Genomic DNA, 25,034 nt, shown 5'->3' with positions numbered 1-25,034 from the left:
GTTTTAAATAAATGCTGATTGGCCAGGCAGGAGGTGTAGGCGGGAAAACCAGACAGGAAGTGGAAATGATGCAAGGAGAGCAGGAGAATTCTGGGGAGGAGGAAGTTGATTCTTCCCACTCCTGCCCAGAACACCAAAGCAGCAGGATGTGAGCTGCCCACTGAAAAAGGTACTGAGCCACGTGGCTAAAATAGATCAGAAAAATGGGTTAATCAAGATGTGAGAGTTAGCTAATAAGTAGCCAGACCTAATGGGCCAATCAGCTTTATAACTTACAGAGATCCGTGTGTGATTTTTCTTTGGGCTTACTGACTGTGGGATACTGGGCAGGACAGAAACCCCCAACAAACAAACAGCATCTCATGTTATAGGTACAGACCTAAACAGGAAACTCTAAGCAGAAGAATTTCAAATGGCTAAAAGACACCTAAGGAAATGCTCAACATCCTTTGCCATCAGAGAACTGCAAATCAAAACAACTCTGAGATTCCATCTTACACCTGTCAGAATGGCCAAGATCAAAAACACTGATGGCAGCTTATGCTGGTAAGGATGAGGGGTAAGTGGCACACTCCTCCATTGCTGGTGGGAGTGAAAACGTGTACAGTCACCTTAGAAATCAGTATGGTAATATCTCAGAAAATTAGGAAACAATGTACTTCAAGACCCAGCAAAACCACTTTTAGGTAAGTACCCAAAGGAAGCTCAGTCACACCACAAGGACATATGCTCAACTATGTTCATAGCAGCATTATTCCTAATACCCAGAACCTGGAAACAACCTAGATTCCCCTCAAGTGAAAGATGAATAAGGAAAAAGAGGTACATTTACACAATGGAGTACTACTCAGCGGTAAAAAATAATGATATCTTGAAATTTCCTAGCAAAAGGATAGATCTAGGAAAAAAAACCACATTGAGTGACATAATCCAGACTCATAAAGACAAATATTATGTGGCTTTTAGACATGCAACAAAGAAAGCTAGCCTCCCTACAATCCACAACCCCTGAGAACCTTGACAACAAAGAGGACCCTAAGAGAGACATACATGGATCTAAATTGGAAGGAGAAAAAGACAAATTCTCCAGAGTAAATTGGGAGCATGGGGGGTCACAGGAGAGGGGAGAAAGGGAGAGAAGCAGAAAAAAAGTACAGCTCAATAAAAACAATGAAAAAATAAAGACATTGCCCAACAGATTTTCTATAGGCCAATCTGACAAGTTATCTTCTCAAATGACAACTGTAGCTAATGTCAAGTTCACAAAGGACCAACCAACACAGGAGACATTTACTGAGTTGTCACATTGGGTAAGACTGAGTGATTGAACATGGACTGAGAAAGACAAGATCATTTAATATTCTGGAAATCTCAGTTATAGTCAGGGTCAAAGACATCAATAAGGAATACTTGTTAATGGGCACTTAGGTGGGAAAGTTCATAAAATTGAACAGAGTCTGCTCAACAGATTCCTGTCTCTAGGCCTCAGCTAGCTCTGTGGCCAGTCAACAACCAATTCAATATCTCTTTCTGGTTCACTATGTCTTCCTCTGCTATGGTTATACAAGCCTCTTTGAACTCCCTTTAAGTCTCAGACCAACCCTGTCTTTCATTCTTATACAGTCAGGCTGTGATTTCCATGTTGTTGTAGTCAGAACTCTGCCAGTATTCAGAAACGTCCATTTAAGACATTAACATATTACTGCTACAGTATGCAGAGCTACTAAAACTTAGTCCTGGACACTCCATAGAAAAACAGTAAACTCTAGATTGTTAGCAAAGAACTACAGCTGTGTACTTTAAAAAGTTGAAGACTCATCAGACCACAGAGAATCTTGATACTGTATGTTATTATGCTCTCTTTAATTTGTTTGAATGCTGAGGAAGGAGCAACAGCTGCTAAGATATTTGTTTATAAATGCTGCTGAATTAATCCAAGATAGGAATTTTGAAAATACCTTGACTTCAAAATTGAAGTCAAAAGGTATGTTATTTTGAAGACGAGATTTTGATTTTCCTTGGGAAATGAGAGACTGTGGATTCATTCTGAGTTAAGACAATAAGAGCAACAATGAATAAATGGGACTTCCTGAAACTGAGAAGCTTCTGTAAAGCAAAGGACACTGTCATTTAGACAAAAAGGCAACCTACTGATTGGGAGAAGATCTTCACCAACCCCTCATCAGACAAAGGTCTGATCTTCAAAATATACTGAGTTAAGAAAAAATCATGTTTGATTAAGACAACTTGAGAAATCTCCAGTAGGAACAGATGGCCTGGATGTCTGAGTTCTACATCCAGAATAGATTCAAGACTGCTGCCTGAGATGATCAAGACTCACAGGATACTCCAGTCAGGACTTGATCATAATTCTAAATTTTCTTTAGTTCCCCATAAGATTATCAGTGCCCCCAGCCATCTGGAAGTAGCCTGGAAAATATGCCCACATTCCCCAAAAATGGACTATGGGTGATCTTGTTTTCTTAAAAAAAAGGGGGGGGAAATGGTGTGGGGCGGTTCTATATTCTGTCAATTATATTTTAAATAAATGCTGATTGGCCAGTAGCCAGATAGGAAGTAGAGGAGGGGCAATGAGAAAAGGAGTATACTGGAAAGAAGGAAGCTCTTTCCCCAGTCCTGCCCAGATCACAGAAGAAGCAAGATGTGACCTGCCTCGCTGAAAAAGGTACCAAGTCATGTGGCTAACATATACTAGAATAGTGGGCTAATATAAGTTATAAGAGATAATACAAAGCCTGAGCTAATGAGCCAATCTGTTTATATCTAATGTAGATTCTTTGTGTGATTTTCTTTGGGGCTAACTGGCTGTGGGAACTGGGCAGGACAGAAACCCCAACAAGCAGGCCCTCATGTTACAGAGATGGATCTGTTGTGGAATATTACTTTTACAGGCAAAGATGTATACATTTGTTTCTGCTTCATTTGTTTAGTTGTGTAAAGGTGTGTTGCTTTTGTTTATGCTGCATTTGTTAAATTCTGTAAATATTGCCGCAGTTTTATCTTGCCTGGTCAAATAAAAAGCTAAATGGCCAGTAGCTAGGTAGAGAAAGAATGGGTGGGGTTGACAGGTAGAGAGAATAAGTAAAAACAGTAATCTAGACTTGAGAGGAGAACAAAAGAAAAGAGAAAATGAGGGAGAAAGAAGGAGAAGCCTGTGGCTAGACGCCAAGAAGCCATCAGACAGGGAGACATGGAGGAACAACAAAGTAAGATGTACAGAATGAAAGAAAGGGAAAAAGCCCCAAGGTAAACATAGGTAATGGGAAACATTATCTATAAATAAGAGCAAAGATAAGGCTTAACATTCATAATTAATAACAAGACTTTTTGTCATGATTTGTGAACTGTTTGGTAGCCAAAAAAAAGCCTACTACATGGATCTGTGTGCAGTCAGGGAGGATGGTGGCAGCATATGATCAAAATTCATTGTATGCATGAGTGAAATACTAAAAGAATAAAAATATTAGGTGTTTAAATAGCCTGCCTGAGGAAAGGTAGGCCCTGTGTCAGCTCAGTGAATTTCCTGGCCAGCAAGGGGCACTGATCCTCTAGCAGACATCCATTGAAGGGGTGAGTTTGCTCCTGACCTGTGGCAGAAGCCTGGCAAGGAGGAGCTCAGAAATTCCCCGACCCCCTTGACTCCCTGGTCACTCTGCAGGGGTGGCTCCACCCTGCTAAACTCTCTCACCTCCTACCCCATCCCAGATTTCATATAGGTACCCCTCCCTTTATTCTTTCTTCCCCCTGGGGCCATAAAATTCCCCAGCTCAGCTAACTTGCATGCTGGGACTGGACTGTAAGCACAACCTGGCACGAAGGAGTTCTTGTGTTTCAATAGCCTGCCTGCGGAAAGGTAGGCCTTCTGTCAGTGAGGTCCCTGCACAACAAGGGAACCTGACCCAGTATCAGAAGGTCCAATAGAGAGCATTTGAAGGAAGAGATGGGCAGACGCCAAGGCAAGAATTCCTCTAACAATCTGAAAAACAACATGAAAACACCAGATCCCAGCGACCCTACAACAGAAGGAATTGAACACTCTAACCAGAAGAAGTGGAAAAAAAGTGCCATTATGAAAGCAATAGAGTCCCTTAAACAGGATATGAATAACTCCCTTAAAGAATTGGATAAGAAGTATAACAAAAAGCTTGAAGAAATGAGTATAGAAATGGATGAGAAGTATAATAAAAAGAATGAAGAAATGAGTAAATCCGTGAATGATACCCTGGGAAACCAAGAAAAAACAATCAAACAGGTAATGGAAACAGTTCAAGAATTGAAAACTGAAATGGAAGCAATGAAGAAGACACAAACCGAGGGCCACCTGGATATGGAAAATCTAGGTAAATGAACAGAGACTACAGAATCAAGCATAACCAATAGAATATAAGAGACAGAAGAATAAATCTCAGATTCTGAAGACACCATAGAGAAAATAAACACTCTGATCAAAGAAAACAGCAAATCCAACAAATTCGCATCACAAAACATTCAAGAAATCTGGGACACAATAAAAAAACCAAATCTAAGAATAATAGGGATTGAAGAAGGAGAAGAATTGCAGATCAAAGGTCCAGAAAATATATACAACAAAATTATAGAAGAAAACTTTCCCAACCTAAAGCACAATATTCCTATGAAGGTTCAAGAAGCATACAGAACACCGAATAGACTTGATCAAAAAAAAAAAAATCCCCTCGCCATATAATAATCAAAACACAAAACATACAGATTAAAGAAAGGATATTAAGAGCTGCAACGGAAAAAGGTCAAGTAACTTATAAAGGTAAACCTATCAGACTTACACTAGACTTCTCTATGGAAACCATGAAAGCCAGAAGGTCCTGGATAGAGGTACTGCAGAAACTAAGAGACCATGGATGCAAGCCCAGACTACTATACCCAGCCAAGCTATCGTTCACTATCAATGGAGAAAACAAAATATTCCAGGATAAAAACAAATTTAAACAACACGTAGCCACAAATTCAGCCTTACAGAAAGTACTAGAAGGAAAATCGCAACCCAAAGAATCTCACATTGCCAACAATGCCTACAATAACTCAGACATCTAGCGACCCTTCACAAGCACAACTCAAAGAAGGCAAACACACAAACTCTACTACAAAAAAAATAAAAAATAAAAAAATAACCGGAGTCAACAACCACTAGTCATTAATATCACTCAATATTAATGGACTCAACTCACCTATAAAAAGGCACAGACTACGAGATTGGATACGAAAACAGGATCCAACATTCTGCTGTTTACAAAAAACACACCTCAACCACAAAGACAGACATCTACTCAGAGTAAAGGGTTGGGAAAAGGTTTTCCAAGCAAACGGACCTAAGAAACAAGCGGGTGTGGCCATTCTAATTTCCAACAAAATTGATTTCAAACTAAAATCAATCAGAAGAGATGGAGATGGACATTTTATACTCATAACAGGAACAATTCATCAGGAGGAAGTCTTAATCCTGAATATCTATGCCCCTAATATAAAAGCACCCACTTATGTAAAAGAAAAACTTTTAGAACTCAAATCACACATCAAACCACACACACTAATAGTAGGAGACTTCAACACACCTCTCTCACCAATGAACAGGTCAATCAGACAGAAACCAAACAGAGAAATAAGAGAATTAATAGAGGTAATGAATCAAATGGACTTAACAGATATCTATAGAACATTCCACCCAAATGGAAAAGAATATACCTTCTTCTCTGCAGCTCATGGAACCTTTTCAAAAATTGACCACATACTCGGTAACAAAGCAAACTTCCACAGATACAAAACAAATATTAGTAACCACCTGTGTCTTGTCAGATCACTATGGAATAAAGTTAGAATTCAACAACAATTCTAACCCCAGAAAGCCTACAAACTCATGGAAGCTGAACAGTCAATTACTGAATCACCCCTGGGTTAAGGAAGAAATAAAGAAAGAAATTAAACTCTTCCTTGAATTTAATGAAAATAAAGACACAACATACTCAAACCTATGGAACACCATGAAAGCAGTGCTAAGAGGAAAGTTCATAGCACTAAATGTCCAATTAAAGAAAATGGAGAAAGCAGACATTGGAGACTTAACAGCACACCTGAAAGCTCTGGAAAAAAATGAAGCAGACTCACCCAGGAGGAGTAGAAGACTGGAAATAATCAAACTGTGGGCTGAAATCAACAAAACAGAAACACAGAAAACAATCCAAAAAATCAAGGAAACAAAAAGTTGGTTCTTGGAGAAAATCAACAAGATCGACAAACCCCTAGCCAAACTAATCAAACAGCAAAGAGAGAACACTCAAATTAATAAGATCAGAAATGAAAAGGGGGACATAACCACAGACACAGAGGAAATTCAGAGAATCATTAGATCTTACTACGAAAGCTCATATGTCACCAAGTTGGAAAATGTACTAGAAATGGACTTGTTTTTAGATAAGTTGGTTATATAGATACCATATACCAAAGTTAAATCAAGACCAGGTGAACAATCTAGATAGATCTGTTAGTCGCGAAGAATTAGAAGCTGTTATCAAAAACCTCCCTACCAAAAAAAGCCCTGGACCAGATGGTTTCAATGGAGAATTCTACCAGAACTTCCAAGAAGAGTTAATACCTATACTCCTTAATGTATTTCACAATATAGAAACAGAAGAGTCATTGCCAAATTCTTTTTATGAAGCTACAGTTACTCTGATACCAAAACCACACAAAGACACAACCAAGAAAGAGAATTACAGGCCAATCTCACTCATGAACATCGATGCAAAAATTCTCAACAAAATACTGGCAAACCGAATCCAAGAACACATTAGAAAAATCATCCATTGTGATCAAGTAGGCTTCATCCCAGAGATGCAGGGCTGGTTCAATATATGCAAATCCATCAATGTAATCTATTGTATAAATAAACTGAAAGAAAAAAAGCCATATGATCATTTCATTAGACACTGAAAAAGCATTTGACAAAATTCAACACCCATTTATGATAAAGGTGTTGAAGAGATTGGGGATACAAAGATCATACCTAAATATAATAAAAGCTATTTACAGCAAGCCAACAGCTAACATCAAACTGAATGGAGAGAAACTCAAAGCCATTCCACTAAAATCAGGAACACGACAAGGCTGTCCACTCTCCTCATACCTCTTCAATATAGTGTGCTTGATGTTCTAGCAATAGCAATTAGACAACATAAGGGGATCAAGGGGATTCGAATTGGAAACGATGAAGTTAAACTCTCGTTATTTGCAGATGATATGATAGTGTACATAAGCGACCCCAAAAACTCTACCAAAGAACTCCTACAGCTGATAAACACCTTTAGTAATGTGGCAGGATACAAGATCAACTCTAAAAAATCAGTTGCCTTCCTATACACAAAGGATAAAGAATCAGGGAGGGAAATCAGAGAAACTTCACCTTTCACGATAGCCACAAATAGCATAAAATATCTTGGGGTTACTCTAACCAAGGAAGTGAAAGACCTATTTGACAAGAACTTTAAGTCTTTGAAGAAAGAAATTGAGGAGGATACCAGAAAATGGAAGGATCTCCCTTGCTCTTGAACTGGGAGGATCAACATAGTTAAAATGGCAATTCTACCAAAAGCAATCTATAGATTCAATGCAATCCCCATCAAAATCCCATCAAAATTCTTCACAGACCTTGAGAGAACACTAATCAACTTTATATGGAAAAACAAAAATCACAGGATAGCAAAAACAATCTTATATAATAAAGGAACCTCTGGAGGTATAACCATCCCTGACTTCAAACTCTATTACAGAGCTACAGTATTGAAAACAGCTTGGTATTGGCATAAGAACAGAGAAGTCGACCTATGGAATTGAATAGAAGACCCGGATATTAGCCCACAAGCCTATGAATACCTGATATTCGTCAAGGGAGCTAAAGGTATACAATGGAAGAAGGATAGCATCTTTAACAAATGGTGCTGGCATAACTGGATGTCAACCTGTAGATGAGTGATAGTAGAGCCATATCTATCACCATGCACAAAACTCAAGTCCAAATGGATTAAAGACCTCAACATTAATCTGACCACTTTGAACCTGATAGAAGAGAAAGTGGGAAGTAGTCTACAAGATATAGGCACAGGAGACCACTTCCTAGGTATAATCCCAGTAGCACAGACATAAGAGAAACCATGAATAAATGGTACCTCCTGAATCTGAGAAGCTTCTGTAAAGCAAAGGACACTGTCAGTAAGACAAAAAGGCTACCTTCTTACTGGGAGAAGATTTTCACCAACTCTTCATCAGACAAAGGTCTGATCTCCAAAATACATAAAGAACTCAAGAAACTAGACACTAAAACTTTAATTAACCCAATTAAAAAATGGGGTACTGATCTGAACAGAGAATTCTCAACAGAAGAACTCGAATGGCCAAAAGACACTTAAGGTCATGCTCAACCTCCTAAGCGATCAGGGAAATGCAAATCAAAACAACTTTGGGATACCATTTTACACCTGTCAGAATAGCTAAACTCAAAAACAGCAATGATAGACTATGCTGGAGAGGATGTGGAGTGAGGGGAACACTCATCTATTATTGGTGGGAATGCACACTTGTGCAGCCACTGTGGAAATCAGTGCGGTGGTTTCTCAAGAAACTGGGAGCCAACCTTCCTCAGGACCCAGCAATTACACTCTTGGGAATATACCCAAGAGGTGTCCTATCATACCACAAAAGCATTTGTTCAACTATGTTCATAGCAGCACTGTTTGTAACAGCCAGAACCTGGAAACAACCTAGGTGCCCCTCAACAGAAGAACGGATAAAGAAGGTGTGGAACATTAGAGTTTTACTCAGCAGTAAAAAACAATGACATCCTGAACTTTGTATGCAAATGGATGGAAATAGAAAACGCTTTACTGAGTGAGGTAAGCCAGACCCAAAAAGAGGAATATGGTATGTACTCACTCATAAGTCGATTCTAGCCATAATTAAAAGTCTTTGAGCCTATAATTCGTGATCCTAGAGAAGCTAAATAAGAAGGTGAACCTGAAGAAAATCATATAGTTATCCTCCTGGATATTAGAAGTAGACAAGAGTTCCAGGCAACCTTGGGTGCACGGGGGTGGGGGGTGGGGGTGGGTTGGGGGGTGGTGGAAGGAAGAGGAGATGGTTAGAGAGAAGGGAGTAGGGGAGGATTGAGGAAAGCTTGGTGGAATGAGATGTTGGGGAGGGAGGAAGGATGGATATGGGAGCAGGGAAGTATATATCTCAACTAAGGGAGCCATTTCAAGGTTTGCAGGAGACTTCATTCTAGAGGGATTCCCAGGTCCAAGGAGAGATCCCCAGGTTGTTCCCTGGACAGCAGAGGAGAGAGTGCCTGATCTGGCCTTGGCCCATATCCATACTGACGAATATTTTGCATATCACCATAGAACCTTCATCTGGCGATGGATGAAGATAGAGACAGAGACCCACATTGGAACGCTGAACTTAACTCCCTAGGTCCAAAGAAGAAGCAGAAGGAGGGAGAATGTGAGCAAGGAAGTCAGGATCAGAGGGAACCTTCATCCGACGATGGATGGAGACTGAGACAGAGACCCACATTGGAGCACTGGACTGAGCCCCCAAGGTCCAAATGAGGAGCAGAAGGAGGGAGAACATGAACAAGGAAGTCAGGACCCCGAGGGGTGCGTTCACCCACTGATATAAGGGGAATGATCGAATGAGAGCTCACCAAGGCCAACTGGACTGGGACTTAACGAGCATGCGATCAAACCGAATTCTCTGAATGTGGCTCACACGGGGACTGTCTGAGAAGCCATTGATAATGGCACTGGGACTTGTTTCCTCTGCATGTACTGGCTTTTTGGGATCCTAGTCTGTTTGGATGCTCAGCTTCCTAGACCTGGAGTGAGGGGGGAGGAACTTGAATTTCCCACAGGGCAGGAAACCCTGATGGCTCTTAGGACTGGAGAGGGAGGAGGAGAGGGATTGGGGGACTGGGAGGGTAGTGGGAGGATGGGTAAAAGTGCAAATTTTTATAAATTAGTATAAAAAGAATAAAAATAGTATATTAAAAAGTTAAAGTTAGTATAATTTTTAAAGCATTAGTATATTCATTTTAATTTATTAAGTGAGTGAAGATTTGTCCTCACAGTCAAACTTTATGTAAGTCTTTAAGTAGTGATAGCTAATAAAGCACCCAGAAATGATTCTATGAAGGGTCTGTACATTACCTCATACTATCAGTATGCTGCTCTGAGTTCTGTGTCAGGTAATGTCCCTAGCTAAAGGCACATGATTGCCTACTTAAGTTTGTATGGTTCTGGTTTGTCCTTTACTGTGATCTTATAAATTAGCTGGGAAGTCCTCCCTCAGATGTCACCCTTTTTCAGAAAAGTCAGTGGCATAGAAAAATGGTAAATGCCCTCACTGGCTGTGTACTGAGCTTGTATTGCTGCTGCACACTAGAAAATACCGTGAGAACTTGCTAATATTTCCCTAAATATCCTTGGATGTTGATTCTCAAGATGCTTCAAAATATTTTACTTAAAAAACACAAGCTTTGATTTACTTTAGTTTCATTAACACACAAATACAGGCAGTTGAAACTACAACCTCTTTAGGACAAACCAGAATTTTAAGTCATGGCACAGACTACACAAATGACAAGAAAATAAATTACCCAGACAAAGAAAAATGAGACTGTGCTGCATGAGAAGATCTTTAGGGGGAAGTGGAGCATATGAGTCCTGGGCCTCCCTTTTAACAGAACATATAGATTTCTGTGTTGTGTATGTGTTTTGAATTTTCTTTTCTTCTTGGAGATGATGTCAAGGTTATAGAAATTCCTAACTTGGAATAATTCTTCTCAGAAAGGGAAGATAACGAAGAGAGGGAAGGAAGGGAACATAGGAAAGATAGGGAAGAAAGGGTCAAGCTGTGTATGAGTTAATTTTTCCTCACTGGAAGTTCTTCATAGAATCTTATTCATTTCCTCTAAGGGGAGATAAGGTCTCTATCTGGGCGAGCCGCTTGTTCAGACCTGAGTTTACTGCCTGTCAGTTGCTGAATCACTGAAATTGAATCTCTACTCAGACATTTGCCATTTCCTTGCATGATTACTTATCTGCTAAACCTAGTTCTTGGGTTTCTCTGACCTCTAGCTAGGCCAGGCTATACGTTTTCAAGGCCCTTCACTAAGATATCCAGTACCTCTAGTTTAGTCTACCATCTCTCAAAACAGCACCTTCAGCCTGGGCCCCAGTGTTGGAACACACAAGTCAGTAAGGGACATTTGGCATACATATCACATCCTGTTTTAACTGCATTTATTTTTTATTGTATTTGAGCCTATAATTTGAACATTCTCTTTTTCTTTATATTTTCAAGTTATAGATTTTCCATATTTTCTTGGATGAATAATAGGCAAATAAAATGTAGGGAAATAACTTCAGAAAAGGTGACAGTTTTGAATGAGACATCAAGTTAAATGTGATTTAAGAGATTTCTTTCTTACAGCATTTTTTCAGACTCTAATATGATAATGATGTATATACTGTAATTCTCAAAACTGGAGTATACAGTCCTGTTAAAATTATCTAAGGTCATTCTTCCCATATCCTCGCTCTCTACTCACTCATTTCCTGAGCTGCACAAGCATCCCAAACTTTATGTCATTTTAGTACACTGGCCACACATTCTCCTTTCCCTCCACAGTCAATTGCAGTTTCTCCAGTAATCCACATAAATGATTTATCATTTATATGAAATGAGTTATTCATTGTTTGGGGCCGATCACCTTCTCCACATTTAGTTACTTATGTTAATAACTTTTTGATCATGCATGCATTTATAAATTTGCATGTGTATAATCATATCCAATAGAAAGAAGTGGGGTTAATTAAAAATGTAACATGCATGACATCAGAGTTATTCTCTTTGTTCAGTAGGATATTTTTCATTTGAATTAATTGGAGGCTTTTTAATGCTAATACTTCAAGTAGTTAAGTAAAAAGAGAATATAAGTATTTACAATGTGAATTTATAGAAAGGAAACATGTGAGCAGATAGGTAGTCATAGCAAATAAAAACTGACCTGAGGGTCAGCTTTTATTTACCAGAAGGTTATATGCAAGGTTTCAAAGGAGAGAAACAGCCTACCCAGCAATAATGCCTCTGAACAACTTCATGGATCAGCTTAGTAAGTTTGCTCTATGGGTGTAGTAATGGCACACAACCTTGATGGAACAACAGCTCTCTAATTGGACTTAAGACTAACCTTACATGAAGGGTACCATGTCTGGTACTAGAGACCTAGCTAAATCATCAGTGGTAGTGAAATCATGGTTATGGGAGGAGAACCTATTAATACTAACTTACTAAAACAGCATAATCTCTAACAAGAATATATAAATATTTGTTCTTATAATCACAGATAAATATAATCTTCATCCTTCATAAAGGAGACTTCTCTTTGCAACAAATAGACACCACAGCCAATCAAGAGGCAGGTTTTGGAGCCCAGTCTCAGTGGGCACATCTACAAAACATTCATATACCTAAGAATCAGGTAGCATTGTGCAAGAAGAGGTGGAAAGGACATAAGAATTAGATGATTAAGGAGTTTTGTGTGAGATTATGTCTCCCAATAACATCAGAAGTTGCACCCGTAAAGTCTCACAAACACGACTACCCAAATATGAACTGAACAAGAAGGATACCAACGGACATGTCAAATTTCATAGGGGAAAACCCCACGAGGACTCAGTTCTATACAAAGAACTAAAGGCAATTGAGGAAGCCTGAGAGAAGGAGGAATGGTTTTCCTCGGGGAAGACCACACCACTGGGTATGCAATGCTAAGTGGTCATCCCTGAAAACACACATGCAAGTAGGATTATGTAAACCCAACAGGTTATATCAGGGAATACATATGCATATAAAAGACCAACAAAGAAAGAGACAGAGAGACAGAAACACACACTCACACAGAGAGAGGGAGAGAGGGAGAGAGAGAAAGAGAGAAAGAGAGAGAGAGGGAGGGAGGGAGAGAGAGAAGAGAGAGAGAGAGGGAGGGAGGGAGAGAGAGAGAAAGAGAGAGAGAGAGAGAGAGAGAGAGAGAGAGAGAGAGAGAGAGAGAGAGAAAGAGGGAGGAAGAGAAGTTAAAATTCAAAACAACTATGGGGGACCTGGAGAGATGCTGCAGAGATTAAAAATATTTATTGCTGTTGCAGAGGACCCAGGCTTACTTCCAGGAACCCACATAATAGCTCGTAACTGTAATTCTAGTTCTATATTCTGGACAAAATCCTCAAACACATTCTAAAAAGCTATGATATGCATTTTCCATGAATTAACTTAGATTATTGTTAAAATTGTCAAAAGAATTTTCCTTTTAGTCAAAAGCAGAGTTAGCTGGAGAGATCATTCAGTAGTTAAGGTCAAGTATTGCTCTTGAAGTAGATCCAAGTACAGTTCCTAGTGCCCTCATGAGGTAGTTTACAGCTGGCCTATACCTCTGTCTTCAGGGAATCCAGGACCTCTAAACTCTGCAGGAATGTGTGAGTGCGCACACACACCATACACACACACACACACACACACACACACACACACACAAACACACACATACACACTCCTGGGGGGGAGTCTAGCTAGATCAGTTTGGCATCTCAAAATTTTAAGAAAAAACAAAGAGTAGAAGATATCAGTCTTCAAGTAAAATTAAATATCATCATGATTGACAAGGTGGATATTTAATGAAAGTTGTAAAATATTATATATTTACTACTTGACTTGGAATAGTTACTCGATTGTTTATTATAACTGTTCTCAATTCTCCTTTACCCTTGCCTCAAGTTGCTTTCCTTGATGCTCAGCCGCATTTTCTTTCTACAGACATGGAGGTCTGTCCTGTTGTCCTGTTTCTACATTTATGGTTATCCCTGAATGCCCTTTGCCCAGGTTTCTTACTGGGACCTTCTACCTACCACTTAACAGTTCAATTTCATCCTTTACACATGCTTCTTATTGAATATATTGTTTGTGTTACTCAGTTTTCTTTTGAGTTCCTGTCTGAATGGGATTGAATTTGTTTTAACTCAGATACAAAGCCTAGAAACTGGTAGGTAGTATCTAAATGTGTGTCAGATAACTTTTCAGCACAAAAAGAATATACTTCCTACTGTGAGTTCCGCTTTTTTAAAGAAAGGACTATTAAGTAGGTACAAATGTAATTTAAGCTAGACTTTAGAAATATGTAGTGATAATTAGCTGAGAAAAAAATAAATAAAAAGTAGAATATAAATTGTATTATCGGATAATCTTGAGCTAGTTGCAGAGTTGAGCAGAAGGTGAGCAGCTGTGTTCACCTCTCTCTACTTCCTGACTGTGGCCACAGTATGGCCACTTGCTTCATGTTCCTGTCCCTGTCTTACCAGCCATGATGGATTGGATCACTCTATCCTGTGAATCAAAGCAAAGCCTTCCTTATGCTGCTTTTGCCAGACGTTTTGTCACAGCAAAAGGAAAAAGCAACAAATATAATGTGCTCTGTGTTAACTTGAGCTTTCATCATTTGACTAACAGAACAAAACTGTGCTGAAGTAAATCAGAAATTTATCTTCCTTCCTATTTAATATTTGACACCATTTTTCTTTAACCCACCAGTGAAGGATCAGGGGTGCTGGTTCTGACTTAAACCTATGAGTCTAACAGATTTTCTTCATTTAAATTGTCAAGCAGGTTTTCCTCTACTATTTAAAAAGAACTATTCTTAGGAGTCTAGTAAGAACTCTACAAGTAAAACAAAATGAGTTGAGCCTAACCTTATCCCGGAGTTCCTAATATTGCCAAGAAAAAAATGAGTTGCAAAGCACATCTGAAGATGTCTTCTTTCCAATCTTCAGGTAAGGCCCATTTCAGAGTCCACCTCCAACAGTTATTTTTGATGTCTCTGTCCCTATATAGTGACTGGGGATGTACTAATTAGTGATGTACTCTGTTTTGATGGATATGCAACTTCACTAGGATACCATGAGAACTTTGCCCTTTGCCTTGCCAGTATTTACAGCTGCATCCTTGGCCAACTACACCGGAGTGATCTGACTAAGAGGCTGTCTGTGATAGCTGTGGACCAACTGAAGTCGTTTTTCTTTATCCTTTCATTAAGTACTTACTTTACAATCTAAGGCCAGTATTTATATTTTTGTACTTTTCTGATAAAAACCTGGATTCTTAAAACCACACATTTTGTGAATAAGAGAATTTAGTTTCAATTCCATGATGATTTATATCATCATATATTCATAAGAATTGACATTTGTCATGTAATCCAGAAGTTAACATAAGATCAATCCTATAAATCATGTTTCTATAAAATTCTTTTTTTTAAAAAAAACACCTTTTTTTGTGGATTTTAGCAAATGGTTTTGATTTAAAAGTTAGTTAACTAGAAGGCTGAGGAGACAATTCAGTTGGCAATGTGCTTGCTCAGCAAGCACAAGGAAGGCATGAGTTATGTCCTGAACACCCATATACAAACCAGGTGCAAGGGTATGGACCTGTCACACCGGTGCTGGGTGTCAGGGTCCACAGTTACAGGGACGTTTCCACAGCTTGTTGGTCAGTGAGGTGGAGTTTGACCAAGGAAAACAATTGGTGCTGATCTCTGTCTTCCACAAGTGAATGCAGGAGTTGGTGTATACCTGTATTCATACATATAAAACAAACAAACAAAAACCCCAAACAAACCCAGAAGTAGGTTAGCTAGAGGGGGCTCATCAGCCAAAGGTGCTTACTGCCAAGTGTGACAACCAGAGTCTAATGCCCAGGACCCACATGATAGAAAAACAAAACACACTCAAAGCTGTCCTCTGACTGTGCATCATGTTGCACAAGCTGGCACACCCACCCACCTTCCCCCCACAAAACACTAAATATAAAAGATATTTAGTTAAATAGATAAAATTACCAATCTTAATAGAAAATATATCTATATTACTTGGCACTTCAGGTCCTGCAAACACACACACATACACACACACACACACACACACACACACACATACACACACACCAATACATAAGAGAGAGAGACTGATGGAGAGAGAGAGAAAGAGAGAGTTCATTCAACAGATGTAATATGTGAAGGCTGGGCCTGCTTGTTAGGGTTTTTGTCCTGCCCTGTTCCCCCAGTTGTTTAGTCCCAAAGTAAAATCACACAAGAGATCTCTATAAGTTATAATGCTGATTGGCCCATTAGGTCAGGCTTCTTACTGGCTAACTCTCACATCTTGATTAACTCATTTTTCTGATCTATTTTAGCCATGTGGCTCAGTATTTTTTTCAGTGGGCAGATCACATCCTGCTGCTTCGGTGGTCTGGGCAGGAGTGGGAAGAATCAACTTCCTCCTCCCCAGAATTCTCCTGCTCTCCTCGCATCATTTCCACTTCCTCTCTGGTTTTCCCGCCTACACCTCCTGCCTGGCCAGTCAGCGTTTATTTAAAATATGATCGACAGAATACAGACAATTCTGCTGCACCAAACAGATGTTTGTAGAATTAATAAATATAGAGGAAAGGCTACGAGGTTCTACTCTGTACTTGGTTTGGTCTGCACTCAATGTGCAAATTTACATAGTGCTTTACTATCAAACACATGACCTGAAAAATTTTGATAATTACTTTTATTTAGAAAAAGCAGGGTTGTTTTGAGATCATCTCGATGCAGTTTACTTTATGTAAAAAGAGGAAGAGAAAAGTTAAGCAGTAAAGTATGCATTTTCTAATAAACAAAGAAAGAAAGAAAGAAAAATACAACAAAAATATCCTTGAAACATTTTCAACCATCTTTGAAAGAATGAAAACACATCTACGCTTTAAAATGGTACAGTCTGTCTTGTCTGATCCCAAGTGCCAGAGTCGAGCAACCTGATAAAGGGTCTCAGGAACGGTCAGAGTATAGTTCTAACCACCATCTCTGGACATTCCATGGTAAAGGGTCTCAGGAACGGTCAGAGTACAGTTCTAACCACCGTCTCTGACATTCCATAGTAAAGGGTCTCAGGAACGGTCAGAGTACAGTTCTATCCACCGTCTCTGACATTCCATGGTAAAGGGTCTCAGGAACGGTCAGAATATAGTTCTATCCACCGTCTCTGACATTCCATGGTAAAGGGTCTCAGGAACGGTCAGAATACAGTTCTAATCACCATCTCTGGACATTCCATGGTAAAGGGTCTCAGGAACGGTCAGAGTACAGTTCTATCCACCGTCTCTGACATTCCATGGAGGAGAATGTCAGACAATTGCTGAGACTGCACTATGATTTTGATGAAACTTTTTTTCAACTAAAAAATAAACAATTTACTCTTTTTAGCTCTTGTTTACAATTGTCTGTGTCTGAATCTTTTCTGAGATGAGAAGAGGTTATCATATTTTGTTGTGGAATATTATTTTAACTAGGCAAAGACATGTTATATTCATTTATGCTGCATCTGTTTAATTTTGTAAAGATATGTTGCATTTGTTTTACCTTTCCTGTGTAACGTACCTGATTGGTCTAATTGTAGCTGAAGAGCCAATAGTTAGGCAGGAATTGGCAGGGCTGGTAGCCAGACAGAATAAATAGGAGAAAAGAAAGAGAAGAGAGAGGAGAGAACAAGGGAGAAAGGGAGATGCCCAGGGCTAGCCAGCCATGCAGGCACTAGCCAACTAGATGGAAAAGGGCATACAGAGGGAAAGAAAGGTAAAAAGTCCTGAGGAAAAATGTAGATGAAGAGAAACAGGTTAAACAGGTTAAGTTATAAGAGCTATCAAGAAATGAACATAAGATAAGTCCAAGCATTCATAACTAATTCTAAATCTCCATGTCATGATTTGAGAACTGGTCAGTGGCCCAAAAGAAAGTGTGCTAAAAGATCCCATGGACCTGGAACAATTGTGAGCCACCATGAGGATGCTGGGAACTGAATTCTGGTCCTCTGCAAGAGCAGCCAGCACTTTTAACAGCTGAGCCCCACCAGAGATAGATTTTAATGTCTAAATATAGTTAAGATCAAATTCCATGATTTTTGTTTGTTCTTTTTTGACCACTGGGTTAAAGAAGGACATGGTGGCAGTTGGACAGTTCAGTGGTGCACTGGTATAGTGTTTGGGGTTATAAAACAACAAATTGTATGAAAATAATATGAAAGGCTCCTAAGATAAACACCTAGATTGATATGAAGACAATTTATCAAGTCTAGCTTTATTGAGTGTGCTGGGAAGTGGACCTAGGTCCTGTGTAAGAACAGCACGTGTTCCTTATTCTGAGAACCTGTCCAATTTTTGTTGGTTTTAGGATTTTTTTCTTACCTCTGTTATTTATTTTTGTTTTACTTGTGTCTATCAATGTATTCTTTGAATTCAGAAAGGCAAAATAATTCAATTTATTTGATTGGATCTGGTTCGAGTAAGTGGCAATAAGCTCAGTTTAATGTTTTATTATATTCCTTGTGCCTTAAGAGGCATAGTCAGAGTTATGTAAATACATAATTTTTCTGTTACTTCATTTAGAACAGGAGTTGACAATAGCTTAAACTAATTGCTTTTCACAGATTTGTTCTTGTCCAAAAGACAAAATTACAGCAAATTTAAAGCCCTTATTTTGCCTTCCACTTAAAAGTCTAGAATCAGGCTGTTGTGAAGAATTAGAACAAGTTTCAAATGTCTCTGGAAGTTCAACCCTGTCAGATGGCATATATGGATCAGAGCCAAAGCAATGGCAGAGCAGCTTAGCTGTGCACAGTTTGGTGCTGAACCCTCCTGGAAGGATCTGAGTGACTGGCTCAGCTCAGCTGCTGAGGCAGACTGAATCTCAGAGATTTGTGTCAACACACAGATATTCTCAAGCTTAAGCTTCCTTTACCATTCTGAAGTTCATGTTTAGAAATGTTCAGAATCTATATCTAACTACCATTTTAAATAGCAAATACATTTATACACACGAATTAGTTCATGGCATTAAAAGTTTGGGCCATGAGTGCAGAATAGAAAATGTTCCTTGCATCCTATCACCCATAAATATATTTTGAAATGATAACATGCAATCTATTTTCACTAGGGTTTTGCAAACTGATACAAATGATAATGTGAAAGAAGCAATTATAGACAGCAAGCCATCACAAGGTCTGCTGGTTTTTCTAGAAGTTTCAGAACATGTTCCGTTCATTTCCATTGTGTGACTCTCTTGAGAGAGGGCAACCTTTCAAAGACATTATTTTAATCAAGCCTATTTAGTATTTGTCTTTCTTTTCTACTTTATAATTTTTATTAAAACAACTTTTATTGATGTCATAGCATACATAATTGAGTAGTGGTATTGAAGTACATTTACATTGTGTGCTTATCAACTCAGGCTGTTTAGGGTTTCCACATCATTATCAAATCCTCTCAATGAGATAGGGCACAGGGACTAGGAAAGGAGACTGGAAGAATACAAGTGATGTAAAGACAGAAATGATAAAAATTAGGAAAAATGGAGAGGGAGCTTTAATTGGTGATGAATGAAAGGGGTCAATACAGAAGGAGAGGGAGGGAGGAGGCATGAATTATAGTAAGGAGATTTGAAAAAGTCTTAAGGAATTATATTATTTCACATTTAACTTAAGTTATTTATATCTACATGTGTATGTACACATATACATGAACACACAAACATGTACATCTATCATCTATCTATCTATCTATCTATCTATCTATCTATCTATCTATCTGTCATGTATCTATCAACTACCTATCATCTATAAGATACATATGAAGCCATATCACTTGGACTGTCAATATTTTTCTCAAAAGCCATAGATCATCTAATAAGACCCAGTACAGGGACGAGTTCAAGAGACTCCCCAAACAGGATAGGCTCTTTTGTGTCCTGTCTATTTCAAAATATACAGTATATATCATCAACTCTAGTTATCCTTCTGTGTGACAGAAAGCTAGAGTTTATTTCTCCTGTGTGGGAATGATTTTTGTATCAATTATCAAGCATGCCCCATCTCTCCTTTCCCTTTCTCTAGTCAATTTTCACTGATTACTTTTTAAAGAATGCTTTAGTTTAGTCTCTGAATAGTTTAGTTATTTAATTAATGAACAGGGATTATTGTTGAAACATGAGGCACTGCGTGCATTCTTAGTAGCATTTGGCTCTCTCCTGTTAGTATAAAATTGAGAGTGAAATGAAGCGCTGGAGAAGCAGCTCAGTGATGTGAGAGCCTGCCAAACTCACTCAGGAACAGCCTGGGTTCAATCCGCAGCATCAAGCAAGATACAGAATTAAAACAAGACATCTTACAAGTGATTCTTTTTAGAACTATGAAAAGCAGATAATAGAAAATCATCTTGTTTCCCATTAAACATAGTGTTTCTTGCAGCAGGAAGCAATCATTATTACACAAGCAAGAAGACATCTCCTCACAGGACAGTGGGCCTTTATGAATAGACTTTATAAGATGTCTGCCATGTCACAAGTTTGTTATTTATTCCCACATATGTAGCCCTGATAGTAAAGAAATCAGCTACACTTTAGTAAAAAAGAATAAGAATGGTAGATGATCAAGTTTCTAATTTCTTTGAAATGTTAACAGAAAAAAAGAGAAGGAGGAAGAACAGGAGGAGGAGAAAAAAGAGAAGGAGGAAGAGAAGGAGAAGGAAGAGGAAGAGAAGACCAGTCTCTTCAGGGTCATTTAAGGCTCCGAGTTTATCCACAGTGCCCAGCAATGCCAATTTCTTCTTAGAAACCAGCTAAGGCTCTAAAACATCAACAGTTTTGAGCACTGACTTATCTGTCCAGCCTGATCGTTAAATTGCAGGTGCTAAGTGGAAGGTCTCCCCAGACTCACTCAGCCTATGACAGGCACCCGGCAGTCCCTGCAGTTGTTAGAATTGGCTGTTCTGCTGAATTCATCCTGAGTCAAATACTCAAATTCTCCCCACAGGGGCAGTGGGTGCGAACGGGAGAGTGGATTGCAGTGGAGTCACTGCTCTGCTTGTGAAAGTCAGGGAGACTTCCTTGGAATTCCACAAATGCTCATTATGAATTTCATTTACCTGGGTTGCTAATGTGGAGTAAATGTAAGTGATTTATAAACGTAGTTTAATAGTTCACTAAAATAGGATAGATTCTTTCTCCTGTGAAGTGTTATTATTTTCTTTTACAAAGGGATAAGAAGAGGTAGACATATTGCCAATCACTCTTATGTTGTAAGGAAGGTCCACAACAAATTGTCACCAACATGGCCAACTAAAATTCACTTAAACCCTGAGAGTTTTGGAAGGAATTCTATGCACAAAAAGAAAAAAAATAGAGTTAAGCACAGCTTAATGCTGTAGTTCCTTTAAGAGAGGTTTTCCTAATTTAGCAGTAGCAGGGAAAAAAAGTTATGAGATTTTGAAAAAGCAGCTTCCTGGGCCGTGTTGCCAGTAGGAACTCTGATTCTTTTAGCAGGTTTGGCTACATAGCACTTGAATGGGGTTTGTGGGCCTGGGTGCTTGTATGCTCACTTGGGGTCAGGAAGAAAGTAGCTGAGTCCATGCCCACAGCTCAGCACTCCCACCTGGGCAGGCAACAGAATTAGGTCTACTAGGCCTGCACAGGCAGGAGAGCATGATGGATTCCTGATGCACAGAGATATTTCCAGACAGTGAAGTGTGCTGCATGGCAGATTTAGCTTTCAGTCAGATAAAAAGGGTTTATATGCGGCACAGTGCTACCCAGAGTTGAGGTGGTGAGAATGGCTCCCACCCAGTGGTCCTAAAGCCTGCTGTGAACTACCTTCACCATATTTAAAGCCCAAGAGAGCCAGCACTCAGGGCCTCTGAGTCCAAGCTGCTTAGCATTTTAAACAGCACTTCTAGACAGAAAAGGATTTTAGATACACAATAGGACAGATTCAGACATAAAAAACCACTAAACGAGACACAGTGTGTTTAAAAAAATTACGTAGGCTTGGGAGAGAGAAGCCATGTAGCCCCACCAGAGACAGATGCTGAAACTTTATCTGGTAAACCACAGCCATGAGGTGGTACACAGGTTAATGAAGATGGGTTAAATTAAGATGTAAGAGTTAGCCAATAAGAAGCTAAAGCTAATGGGCCAAACAGCAATTTAATTAATATAGTCTCAGTGTGATTATTTTGGGGCTGAGTGGCTGGGAACAAACAAGCAGGCTCCTCCTCGTACAGCACTCTTATACTACTGAGTTGTTTCATTGCTTAAATATTCAAAATGTCTTTTGTGATAAGCTTTTCCAAATGCTAATCTACACATGGAAATAAATACTAATCTATGAAAACTAGTGATACTCAAACAAGAAACACTCAATTAAGAAATGCTAATATATGAAATGCTAATATAGACATGCTAATATGTGAAAAGCAGAGATGCAAAACCTAGAGTTTGTGAATGTTAAGAATAAATTGCAAATACATTTTGCTTTAAGTTTTATCATTAAAAACTAAAATGGCTGAGTGCTGTAAATGAATTCCAAACCGATAAATTTTCTATTCGAAACCCAATCACATAATTTTGCAGTTAAAGTATACACAATGAATTAATCAACTATGAATTATACTATTCCAAATATATTTTGAATAAATATGAGCAAACCTCCACAAAACCACTAGATGGCACACAGGCACTGCGATTTTGGTGGAAGACAGCCTCAAAGTATTACTGTGTTCAGGTCAAGGAAAGCAAATGCTACCAATATCTGCATAGTGTTTTCCTATCAATTAATACAATGACATACCTCAGTTTTTACCTTTTTCTGCCCTCTTCAAATCTAATCGACAGCTATTTATTGGAATCTTTATTCAAAGATTCTCCCTTCTGAAGGAAAGTTGAAAAATCATGTATGATTGGCAGATAGCATTTATTTAAAACATCTGGTAGAAACATAACATAGAATGTTCTACCTAATCATCTTTTATTTTTAAACTTATTTGATAATTTTTATGCAACTAACTCTCAAAGCCATATAAAGGCCCTTTAAGATTCTTTAACATTTGATGACACTAATCTTCAAAATTCATATTAACAAAGGCCAAGAACTCCCAGCGACTAAGTAAGTGTTCTTCTACTGTTTATAGTTTTACAAGGCAGAAAAGCCATACTCTTAATCTTATTGCCCATAAGATTTAAATGGCCGGTGGCAGTAAAAAACTGTCATTTAGTCCTAAAGACAAATCATGGGAAATTCCAGTTTTTCATACTGTGAACTGGAAGCCGTATGGAGACAGATCTGGAATGGGTCAACATTTTTATCCAATGTATACCTGAGTAATAAGATGAAGCCCAAGACTTACTTGTTCTAAAATGTTCTGAAGCCTCTCTATCTCACAATCTATCACAAACTTCTTCTCTTGTCTTCTGTCAAGCTCTTCTAGCAGTTGCCTGTAGCTGACATCGTTAAAATTTTCCACACATATCGCACTGACATGCCATCCATTCTGTCCTGCTTTTTCCATAATAGCTTGAAGGATTGAATATCCTATTGGGGAGAAAAAACAGTTCATAAAATTATGCTTTTAACTTATGTAGAGACTGGATCCACATCAATATTTTTCACATTTGAAAACACACACATAGATTATTTAGAATCTTGAAAATATGACTATTTAAGAATCATTTTTTTTGTTTTCTTTACTCAGGACATCAAACTATCTTAAGCTATTGATTAGATGAAAATACCATAGTATGCCTCATGAAAAAAACTCAAAATCCCTTTATCAGAGAATATTCCATTGCTCTGGATATATTTTTGATGCAATAAAACAGAACCCCATTGTACCACTCCCTGTAGTCATTAACAATTTAATGAACCCATTTGTTATTTTACACTCTAAACATAATTTGTTTTGAACAATGGTTTTAATTTTCTCTATTGAACAGGATAGTATCAGAGTTATTGTTTAACTATGAAAGAAAAGATGAATAAGAAAACAGTACTATGGTATTTGGGTTGTATTTTTGTCAGTCTCATTTGATAATTCTGACAGTTGGAATTATTATTAAGCTTTCCCTGTCCTGGCAGAAGAAGAGTGTGGGCTGTATATGAGGTGAATTGTCAACAGGTAAGGGACTGAGAACCCAGATTCATAAGCTCTTAGCGGAGATGAACATAAATATGACCAAAGTCTTAAAGTGTAATAGAAAATGCACATGTGTCACATAATTATAATAGTAACAGTTGAGGATAGAAGTAGGAGCTCAAGCTCAGTTTCCTCTACATAAGGGATGAGTTTAAAGCCACCTTGGGCTACACAACACCTTGCCACAAAACCCCAAAAGCAAACAATGACTTCTCGAAAGTCTGGTGATGTGACTCAAGAAGTAATGATACTTGTCACCAAAGCCTAGTGAACTGAGTTTAGTTCCCAGGTCACATGGTGGAATGATATAATGGAGTCCTCCAAATTATTTTGAGTCATTTACAGGCATACAGACACACATACACATAAAACAAGTAAACGAGTAAATATTTAAATGTAAAATGCAACGGCAACCGTCCTGAAGGCAGTTCTGGGCTCCAGGACAGCTTGGGGAATCTTTCTAGATGAGACAAAGAAAGAGCAACACAGAGAAGAAGCCATTCAAATTGGGTCCAGAAGGTTGAAAAAATGTAAGGTTGTTGGAGATGGAGTACTGGTTAGGTGCTGGATTGCTGCAGGAGAAAGGGTGTGTTCTCTGTCCTGTTCTTCACCCAAATAATCCTACAAGTGGAAGGAGACTACCATCTGCAACAGTGTCTTTATGCCTGTTTCCCCAGTCCTCAATTTTGAGTTATAACTTGAGAGATAAAGAGAAAAAAGTGTCTGAGAACTGATAAAATAAATCACTTAACAAAGATTGGTTAGAATAAGAGACTGTTAGCCACTCGGGTTTTTACTTTATTGCTTGGCATAAATAAAACATTCTATCTAGTCTCTTTAAGATTATTTAACAGCAGTGTGAGCTCATGCTGTAGTTGCTGCCGCTG

The 25,034-nt window shown here is 38.6% G+C and overlaps 1 protein-coding gene across 15 annotated transcripts in view; it reads right to left on the bottom strand.

Annotated features, from left to right (window-relative positions):
* The window catches only part of Gria4 (glutamate ionotropic receptor AMPA type subunit 4), a 350,737-nt gene that overhangs the window by 89,085 nt on the left and 236,618 nt on the right, over positions 1-25,034 (bottom strand). For all 15 annotated transcript variants that reach the window (XR_015737772.1, XM_087905884.1, XM_087905886.1 and 12 more), the window contains one exon: positions 23,362-23,546. Coding sequence is in view for 14 of the 15 variants with exons in the window: in XM_087905884.1 (XP_087762010.1) it covers positions 23,362-23,546 (185 nt within the window). In the remaining variant the exon portion in view is untranslated. The remainder of the gene's footprint in view (positions 1-23,361; positions 23,547-25,034) is intronic.

Source organism: Myodes glareolus, chromosome 4 (assembly GCF_982192425.1).
Source record: "Myodes glareolus chromosome 4, mMyoGla1.1, whole genome shotgun sequence".
Lineage (NCBI taxonomy): Eukaryota > Metazoa > Chordata > Mammalia > Rodentia > Cricetidae > Myodes > Myodes glareolus.
Note: the sequence above shows the minus strand (reverse complement) of the source record. Positions and strands in the feature narration are given on the sequence as shown.